This window comes from Anoplophora glabripennis, unplaced genomic scaffold (genome assembly GCF_000390285.2).
Source record: "Anoplophora glabripennis isolate ALB-LARVAE unplaced genomic scaffold, Agla_2.0 scaffold852, whole genome shotgun sequence".
Taxonomy (NCBI): domain Eukaryota; kingdom Metazoa; phylum Arthropoda; class Insecta; order Coleoptera; family Cerambycidae; genus Anoplophora; species Anoplophora glabripennis.
Genome location: NW_019416939.1, coordinates 142,943 through 153,557, shown reverse-complemented (window position 1 = coordinate 153,557; position 10,615 = coordinate 142,943). Strand labels below are relative to the sequence as shown.

The 10,615-nt window shown below is 30.3% G+C and overlaps 2 protein-coding genes across 2 annotated transcripts in view; one reads left to right on the top strand and one right to left on the bottom strand.

Annotated features, from left to right (window-relative positions):
* The window catches only part of LOC108912684 (transmembrane protein 132B), a 126,295-nt gene that overhangs the window by 27,471 nt on the left and 88,209 nt on the right, over positions 1-10,615 (bottom strand). The window contains exons 7-8 of the mRNA XM_018718002.1: positions 1,442-1,585; positions 1,127-1,329 (exon numbers count right to left, since the gene is read on the bottom strand). Coding sequence (XP_018573518.1) covers positions 1,127-1,329; positions 1,442-1,585 — 347 coding nt within the window. The remainder of the gene's footprint in view (positions 1-1,126; positions 1,330-1,441; positions 1,586-10,615) is intronic.
* Positions 4,565-5,660, top strand: LOC108912683 (slit homolog 3 protein-like). The gene is made up of 2 exons (XM_018718001.1): positions 4,565-5,502; positions 5,572-5,660. Exons 1-2 carry the CDS (start codon positions 4,595-4,597, stop codon positions 5,576-5,578), a joined length of 915 nt encoding a protein of 304 aa, XP_018573517.1. The 5' UTR covers positions 4,565-4,594; the 3' UTR covers positions 5,579-5,660.

The window sequence follows — 10,615 nt, the reverse complement described above, 5'->3', positions numbered from 1 at the left end:
ATTACGATATTCGAATTCCTTGGCTCGCGAGACATCGGATTAAAAAAAAAGATCGAAATTGGTCCATTAGAAGCCGAGATAATGCAATTTTTTTCGTACCTTCGCATTTTGAACCTCCGAATTCAGACTCGGAGCGAAAGCCCCCTCCCCCACTTTTCGTGTTTTGAGTCACTTTTCGCGTGTGCGTTTTTCCAGCTTAGAACTCGGAAAAACGAAGCCGATAAACTTTGGCCGTTTATATCTCTAGAACCAATAAACGGAATTTACCTTTTTTAAGAAGCGTCTTTCCGAGTACTTTAAAACGATAATTTTTGAAAAAAAAACTAAATTGTCAATTGATAAATGTAATCTAATTGTAAAAATTTACTGTGGCCGTCCTAATCAACCGATTTCAATTTTTCAAAAACCATTTGAAAGGTTGAGCGGTCTTGTCTATGAGAACAAAATTTTCAAGTATCTAGATGCTTTATTTGAGGCAGTGCAACATTTTGAAAATTCGAATTATTTAAAATTTTTTTTCAAAAAATTATTGTTTTTTACCAAAATTAGAATGCCCTCGGAGCAATTAAAATATTTTTAAGAAATCACCCAAAAAACTTTTTGCCTTTTTTTCATCAATTATTGCTATTTTGCAACATCGGTCATAAATTTAAACATTTTTAACTTACAGTATATTGTGCAAAATTTAATTCTTAAACTTTTTAAAATTTTTTAAACATTTTTGCAATTTTGAAAATTTTTCGGACCTCGCCCAGATCTAGAGATCTACACTTTTATTATGTGAGTTGTACTCTTACATCCAAGATGTGGGATATTTCGCCCTGGTCTATAAGTACAATAACTTTATTTATTATGTCAAAAGTGACTATACACAAGTAGTAGCATACCAAATTTCAATTGCCAAGTATTTTGGAATTATTTGAAAAAACTATTTTCTTTTGTCAATTTCAATGCCCTCTAGCCGCAAAACAAAGATTTAGAAAGAAGCAAATTTATCAAATCATCTTATTTAGGCACCAAAGATATTTGGTAGTTAAGTGTATATACCTAGAATATTTGAACTTCCAGTATTTATTTTTCTATTGATTAAACACAATAATACATTTCCTAACATATTTTTAAATACCTGGGATGAAAATCTGGAATTCGCCAGGATTTAAGTTGAGATAATCTTGTGTCACCCACAGTTAACTCCAAAGGAAATTCTGGCATCCAAACTGTAAATTGAGCGAGTCCAGTATATGTTCCATATTTTACCAAAACAGATCCATTGACTGACCCACGTGCTTCACTACCATCTACATATACAGAGCCACATGAGGAGGATACCTAAAAAGGAAAGAACATGCAGTCAGAATTATAATTCCATAAAAAGGAACAAACAAGGAAATAAGTAAAAAACATATGTTAATTTAATTAAATGAAAAAATATTAATGATACCTTTAATACGCTTTCATCCTCAGAATGACATGATGCTTGAAATGTGACATCTGCTGCCTTCCCTGCTTGTGAAACTATAAACACCTTCATTGTTTGAGACACTTGCTGACCCGTTAATACAGCTGTATTTAATACTTCCCAGTTCTAAAAAATATGTATACTTTTGTTAAATTAATAGTGAAATTTTTTTTTTTAGATATTGTTTTCAAGTAAGTAAGTGACAAACGATTAGAGATTATGTATGCAAATGATGTTTTATATATTATAACAGTTATGTATTAAATTAGAATTAAAAAAAAATTACATTGGCTTTAACTTTTTATTTGTCACTTTCGAAACAAAATCCATAGCGAAGTCGTTTTGGAACGTTAATACAGTCCTGAGTATTCGATTTTATACATTCAACCGTAGATTTACAAATACACTTAGTCTAAGCTCCCGACTTAGGTCGATTTTCACCCATAGAGTTGCCTAATGAAATTTGAATTTTGATAATATAATGTATTAATAAACAAAACTTGATTTGGTCGACATACAATTTACCTGCACAGCTATTTTTAATAAAAAATTAAATAAAAAAAAATACTTAAATAAAAAAAAAATTTAATTAAACAAAATTATCAACATTTGCATATATAATTATATAGAAAACCCTATAACTCACAAAATACTAATTCAAATTTACCTATTTATACCTATCTACCTAGTTTTATGCAAGGAACAAGAATGTCGACCACACTTTGGCATATTGTATACATATTTTATTTTCGATTGGTAATACATTTATCCAAAAATTCAATATCTATATTCAGGAAAAAAAATAATAACTAATGTTTTTTATTAAAAATAGCTGTGCAGAGCAATTGGATGTCGACCATATCAAGTTTTGTTTATTAATACGTCATATTATCAAAATTCAAATTTCATTAGGAAACTCGATGGGTGAAGGTCGACCTAATCGGGATCTTCTACTATCTGGAGGGTTTCCCTTGATCATTTGTGGACGGAACTATCTTGTCAGACGCAAACGTTTTTGTATCAGTCTGTACTCTTTCTAGATACGTTAAAGAAATAACTCTATAATAAGTTAAAAAAACAATAATATAAGAAAACATATGCTATCATAATAACATCACTTTGGATAAAAATCAACAAGTAATTACAATAGATTGACATCGATTCTATAAACACCATTGAAGTGATTTTCAATATACATATTATATAGATATGTATTTTTTTCATCAGTACCTTACTATTTGCAAATATTATGTTTAACTTTTATTTGAAATAATTACTAATTACTAGGCTTTCTATGAAGTTATATACATATGTGGGTACACATGCCGCAAGTGACCCATTTTTAAGCCTTACGTCAAGAGCGCCAGCAGGACGCCGCCGGACGGACTAACGTTCCAGGAAGGGTCTACGGTAGGCTGGCGCCGGCCACCACATGCGTACTGATATACCTACGACCGACTCCACACACAGGGACTCTCCAACGAATACTCACCCCGTCAACACGTCTTTTTCTATACAACTTAGTTTTCAATCAAATACTTTATTATTACTGTTGAGAGAGCGTTTTGAAGAAAATTTAGTAAAACTGTTAGTACCTATTATTATAAGTACAAAAGCTAGTAATAAAAATAAAACTATAACTTTTTTTTAGTTTTTATCCGCTTTCATTCAAAATTTTCTTAAAAATGGAACGCGTTAAAAATTTAGTGTAGTTTTAGTGTAATGCCATTACTAGGCATGGTCTAGTATTTGGGAATGGTTATAATTGTTTATAAATAAATCAAATGGGGCAAAGACTAAAACAATCGTTGTAGTGTTACAAAGCACAAATAGAACGCCTTCGTAACTTTATAATTTTGTAGGCCAACTGTGAACTGTTTTTTTAAAAATGTAAGGCATGTAAAGAGGGCATATTTTTATTTTTCAGCTGAAAACCTAAGATATTAGTTTTAAAGACCAAAAGTGTTGCTTTACTATATTGCTGCGACGTCCTACAAAATAATTAGCAAATTATGTTAAACCATAAAGAAAATATAAGAAAATATGACAAAAAATTACCTAGTTGATGAAATGTAAAGTACAAAACTACAAGTATTAATTACGTAATGTAAAAATATTACTATAATCGATTGGCGTAAAAAAATGTTTTTTTCCGAAATTTAAAAAGTAGGTAAGTAAATATAATATTTTATGTTCCTTTTAACAATATAGTTTCAATTAGTCAGTTTCTTTCGAATGTTATTTTTAAAGTGAATAGAATATGCAGCCATTTTAAAATATACCTACTGAAAATATGAACTTCACAAATTTTAATTCAAATTCAGAGTTGAATTTAAACAAACGCTGACGGTCAGCAATAGTGTCTAGAGATAACCAATCCATTTTGCTTCACGACTCCCAGTATACGCGCTTTTCTTTGTTCTTAATAAAAAAAAAATGGATAAGTTAGGTTAGGTCAGGTTAGGTTTTTCTGATCTATGTAAAACGTACGAAAACGAGCTAAATTGTAAAAATTCATTCCATTCTGACTATGTCACATAAAAAATGATCAGGCTAAAGGTAGTCTCAAAGCAAATTAGATTACTGCTCCTATACTGTTATTAAACAGTTTTAAGCGAATATGATGCCGATTGTCCTTGCGAAGCTTTTTGAGACCCCCAAGCCCTCTTCTCTTTATGTACGCTACTGATCACTGATGACCACACCACATGTTTAAAATTTCTGGATTTTGGTTTATTTCGTATATTATTATTATAAGTATTTGTCATATGATATATCCGATATTTCCAATACAAACAAACAAACCTTGACTCAAATTAAACTTTTCCAATCTAGATAAACGTAATATAAATGTTGGACAAAATATACAAAATTAGGTCAATGTTTAATGATAAATAATGAATTTAACAATTCTTTTTATTACCAATTCGATGTAAATTTTATTCAATAAACTAAAATAAAAATACTACTCACATCATCGGATTTGCGTATCAAAATTAAACGAATGATATTTTATTCTAAGAGGTAATGCCAAAGTTTATCAAATTTTAATATTATAAATATGCGAACGCAATCTGTAACGCCTTAAATAGTGACTAATTATAATTAGAAGCAAGTACCTAGTTTTCATTAATAATGACAATGAATAGAAAATTATCTTCAGTGTTTTTATTACTATTACTTTTTAGTGACATTTACAGTGTTTGTGATAATAAAAATGGTTTATTTTCTGTGAATGCGACGGTCCATTATAATAAAGCGTATAGAGGATTTAAGGTTAATAGCAATTTTAACCTGCTGGAGAACTATACTACAATAGATGTTTACCAAGCTAATGTTATAGATTTATGTGAGGGTACCATAAAAAATTTTCCTTTTTTAGAAAGTCTTTCAATGATTAATATCAATTTAACTAAAATACAACCACATGCTTTTAAAAATGTTCCGCAATTAAAAATATTGTCTCTAGCAGTGAATAAGTTATCTCAAATTATAAATGGAAGTTTCAACAATATCCCCTCCTTGGAAATAATATACTTATCTAAAAATGAAATATCAGACATCCAACAAAGTGCTTTCCAGGGTATGCCGAACCTAAGAGAGGTACATTTAGACAGAAATAAAATAACGCAATTAAATGCGAATATTTTCCGAGGCAGTCCTCAAATACACATTATAGATTTCAAATTTAATATTATCAAATATATATCCAGAGATTCTTTTGAAGATCTTAGACCGCAGCATAAGAAGTCTATGACCATATTTTTGAACAAAAATAACATTGAAGAAGTGTACGATTTAAACTTCAACTTTAAAAATCCAGTCAATTTTCATTTGGAGGGAAATCATATACAGCAGATTTCAACAATTCTCCATAATTTAAAAGAAGGAAGCAGACTTTATTTAAATAATAATAAAATTTCTTGTGTACCTGATGATGTGGTGGAATACTTGACCAAAACCTCGAAAGAGTTGTATATTTTGAATAATCCTATTACCTGTGAGTGTCTAAATAGGACAGACTATTTATTAGAAAGTATAAGGTATGAGAAAAAACTCTTATTTTACAGCACTACATTCAACTGTGAATTATTAAAATTAATATATTTCAGCCGATAATGACCAAATTCACTTAATCAAATAAAATAATTAAACTAGAAACAAGCACGTATGTCGAAAGATATAGAATAATGTACTTATTATGTTTATTGATTTATGTTTTATTTACGTTATATGTTGTATATAAATATATGAATAAATGTATATTTTCATAAAAATACTTAGTAGAATAAATTCCCGTCAAATTACCACGCAGAAGACATCAATTCCTTCATTTACAATTTTTTTTAAAGTTGAAATAAGATGTGGACATATTATTTTCCGAGATATTATATCAAATACAGGATGCTCCTTAATGATATGCGAATATTTAAGGGTATAAACTATGATCCAAAAATGTTCCGTTGCGAAAATACGGGGTGTTAAAACTTTAGGAAAAAGAAGGAAATTATTAATATTTTCGAAACCGTTCGAGATCTTTCTGTGATATTTAGTACGTAGTGATAGTTAATAAAGGCGCATGTTTTTCAATACAAACATAATTTTTAGATCGAACAGTGGCAGTGTATTCTCCAATAATTACATTAATTAATTATGGACAATACAACGGGTTCTACCTTTTTACTCAAAAATGGCGCTTCAAGACAAAACCTCAAGAAAGCTCTTATCTTTCGAATTGAACGGGAATTTCAAAAATAATTTTATTTGGGAAAAATTGGCGTACCATTTTTTACTTTAAATATATAAAAGTCAGTGCTCGTACGCTCGTCACTGTTAGAGTTAAAAATACCACTAATGTTTTTATTGAAAAACATGCTTCTTTATTAACTATCACTACGTACTAAATATCATTGAAATATCTCAAGCGGTTTCGAAAATATGAATTTATTTCCTTCTTTTTCCTTAAATTTTAACACCCGTATTTTCGCAACAGAACATTTTTGGGCCATATATAGTTTATAAAGCCAACTATCATTAATTTTCCATGTATACTTATTGAATTATAATAAATGGGGAAGACAGAAAAAAAATATAGAAGAAAAGTAAGTTCTACATAAAAATAATTTCATTACATTGGTTGCATTTTTGGAAACTACGATTTAATTTAGCTAAAAATTGACTCCTACATTTCAGTTTTTGGTAAATAGTATATTAGTTTTATGTTACTATTTATTTAAATTCCAAATAGACATATTACATGGAGAACCCAAAATACAACCAATAGGGGTATTAATGTCAACAGTCAATTAATAATCTTTTAAAAATATTGAATATTTATGTGATATCATCTCATTATCTCAACATTATCAGCTGAAACCTGGTTCAGACGAAATATAACTAGAAGTGGGGCGAACTTCTGGTCCTACAGGTAAGTATACATATCGTCCCTATTATCACGTAGAGGCGTATGTGTATATCCATTTCTTGGATTATACGCCCCTACGTGATAAGAGGGACGATATGTACAAGCCAATTCTTGGAATCGGATATTTCTAGAAGGAACATTAAACTGAAATAGTCTAATTTTTTTTTATTTTCTTATAAAAAATGTCAAGTGACATTAACTGTATTATACAGGGTGTTTGGAAAAGTCGGTACAAAATTTAAGGTGAAAGTAGTCAAAGTAGTAAAAAAAGGAATAAAAAAATTCGAAAAATGTCTCTTAAGGGTAGTTAGAAAACTATCGATATTTATAACCGATTTTGATGAAACTTATGATAGTTAAAGATCCTTATGGTATGATTATTACCTACAATTTTGATTCCATTATCTTAATCAGAAAGAAAGTTATTTTAAAAAATATCCAAATGATAAGATTCCTTTGGAGGGCCATATCTCAGAAACGGTGCTCCGGAGGACCAATGTTTATAACAACTTTTTTTACTATTTTTGACTCTACTTTCACCTCCTTAAATTTTGTACCAACTTTTTCAAACACCCTGGATAAAGTAATTCTTGAATAAATGACCCACTTTTTAAGCCACATTTCTTCACAGAAAGTTGTTACTTATTTTTAATGTATTACATCGTATATTTATTTCAATGTATTACATCGTATATCAATGAACTTTTATTATAAATGACAATTCATGAATTGTATACCGAAAACAACCGACTTGCAAACCCATGTTTACGTAAACTTTTTAGTTTTAAATCACTCAAAAGAATTGCCCCTTAAAATTTGTGCAAGTACCTACTTAATAGCTGTTTTACATTGACAATTTATTGATCAATTAATTCATGAAGTCGCTTCATCAAAAAATTGGACAAGTGTAATGCACCAAATCAGCTGTCAAATAACTTCATGAATTTATTCATCAAGTTCTTGACGAATTAGAGCATGTTCTAATTTTCGTCAATTTCTTCGTGAAATTCGGAAGTACCAACCCAACAGATTTCCAACCTCAGATCAGTAATGGGGTTATGTTATTGGAATATGTAAATAATTGTGAAGCGTCGTACTAGTTTCGCATTGTTTTTACTGATTTGTTACTTACAAACACTAATATTTATATATGTGTCAAAACGGTACCGCTGTTGTATCACTATAATTATGAGTGGAAAGGTGACATTTTTGAAATGTATTTACTTCTTTGATTCGTTGGTAGAACTGATTCATGTGTCAAAAAACTTGACAAAGTCCGTAGCAGTGTAAAACCACACTGCATCAATAAATTCGTGAATTAATTGATGAAGAACTTCGTCAATTTATTGATGAATATAAATGAATCGATAGAATCTATAATCGTCTAGAGACCGAGTTACACTGAACGTCCATCTATATTCTATCTCTGTCTTTTGCACTTGATAGGGAATAGAGAAATGTTTTTTTAGTGGGTGTAAACGGAGTTGATTTAATCCGTCCTGAGAAACGTCATAGCATAAGCGTAGACGAGGGTTCTAATTCCTTGGCTATAATAAATTTATAAATTAAAAAAACACAATTGGGACGTTTTAAAATGCTGTAATAATTAAAATGGATCAAAGTGCCTGTTATAGCAAACCGTAAAAAATATTAGATGTTATGTTTTATTATTTTTTTTCCATTATTTTCTATATCTTGTTGCCTTTTACGCAGACACGCCAATGGATTTTNTAGCTCTTGGACTAGTAAGGGGGATGAAGCGTGCCGGGAACGAAAATCCATTGGCGTGTCTGCGTAAAAGGCAACAAGATATAGAAAATATTGAAAAAACATAATAAAACATAACATCTAATATTTTTTACGGTTTGCTATAACCGGCACTTTGATCAATTTTAATTATTACAGCATTTTAAAACGTCCCAGTTGTGTTTTTTTAAATTATAAATTTATTATAGCCATGGAATTAGACCCCTCGGCTACGCTTATGCTATGACGTTTCTCAGGTCGGGCAAATCAAGTCCGTTTACACCCACTAAAAAAGCATTTCCCTATTCCCTACCAAATGCAAAAGACAGAGATAAAATATAGATCGACGTTCAGTGTAACTCAGTCTATACACGATTATAGATTTTACCGATGTGCATGGCGAGCGGCACAAAGATAAATAATATTGAACCGAATAGAAATCATTTTATATTTTATACGCATTATGGTAATAGTGTTTTTATATTATGTATTAGTCACTCTTTATCATTTTGGCCGCCGAGTATAATTATGATACCCGCTGAACACGAATCCGAAGATTTGGCCCATAAGGTGACTGAAAATCGTGGTCTGACCTATGTCGCGTGTATTTTGACCCGTTGAATTCGAATCCGATGTCAAATCACCAGAATCTTCTAACCTGAAAAAAATCACTAAAATCACTAATATTCTCGAATTTTAGAATGATAAGGCTACAAATAATGCAAAAACAGAATGTTTAAATGCTAAATTATTCCATGAATTCAGTGCTACCCATAGAGATGCCTGGAGCGAAAATTTCTTGGCGCCCAGTTATAAACGAACAGAAAGGCTTAACATAGCCTTAGTATTCGGTCATAAACGCAGAAAGAATTAGAATTAGCATTGAATTCATGGGAATAATATATTTTTGTGTTATTTGTAGCCCTATCATTCTAAAATTCGGGAATATTAGTGATTTTAAGCTATTTTTTCAGGTTAGAAAATTCTGATGACTTGCTGGGGTAAATCTGACATCAGACTCGAATTCAGCGGCTCAAAATACATGGGAATAATGTATTCTGGTCATTTACACAAGACTTTTTCTATTTTGTGAAGCTGTATAATCTGTATCATTTTCGAGAAACCTTGCAATAAATATTTTTTTGCTCTTAAACTAGACATATTCTGAAATCCAAAGATGGTTCAAATTTTAATGATACATTATACCAGTTACAATTTAAAAAAATTAGAAAACTGTTAGTGGAATCCTATAATGTGATATTAATTAAACACATTTTTCTCTTACTAAATTTTAAAGGTAATTCAAACATTTTCAAAATATTTTTTCTTATCAAATGAAGGTAAACAATGTTCTTCGATACCGAAACACGGACGAGATTCGTAACTGCTAATATTGCGAATTGTTCTATCTCAAAACAGAAGGCGTCTTTTAACGCGGATGCTCACGTCGATTATATGTTAATAAAAAAATATAATTTATATTCTTCATTCAACAGCTATTTGACATTTACGATCATGCGATTGGGATATTTTTCAGAAAAAAATAAGTAAAAAAAACATATTCTAGATATTACGTAGGCTTACCGAAAATGTAATAAAATTCAGAGTGTAATGTTAGAAAATGATCTTAAATAAAATTAAAGATTGTTGTTACAGATGAATAAGAGAATCTTAATACTACTCTTTTTACAAGCTTTTTTAAGAGCTTTTCAAATCTTGCAACTGAATTTTAAAACAGATTGAGCTGAAATTTTGAATGCACATTTAGTTTGGATGACAATGCATGGTTAGCTAAGTGACGTCACTCTAAATCCAATATAGCGGACTCCTAAAAATGGCGGACCAGTTATTTTTTATGCACGGAGAGTCGAGTTTTCAGTGTCAGATGGAGAGGGTACGGCCATAATTGGAGTCAAGTCTATCATGTCAGAGAGGTTAAAACACGTGCAACAGCTATGGTTAAAAACACATGCGTTTGCATCTGC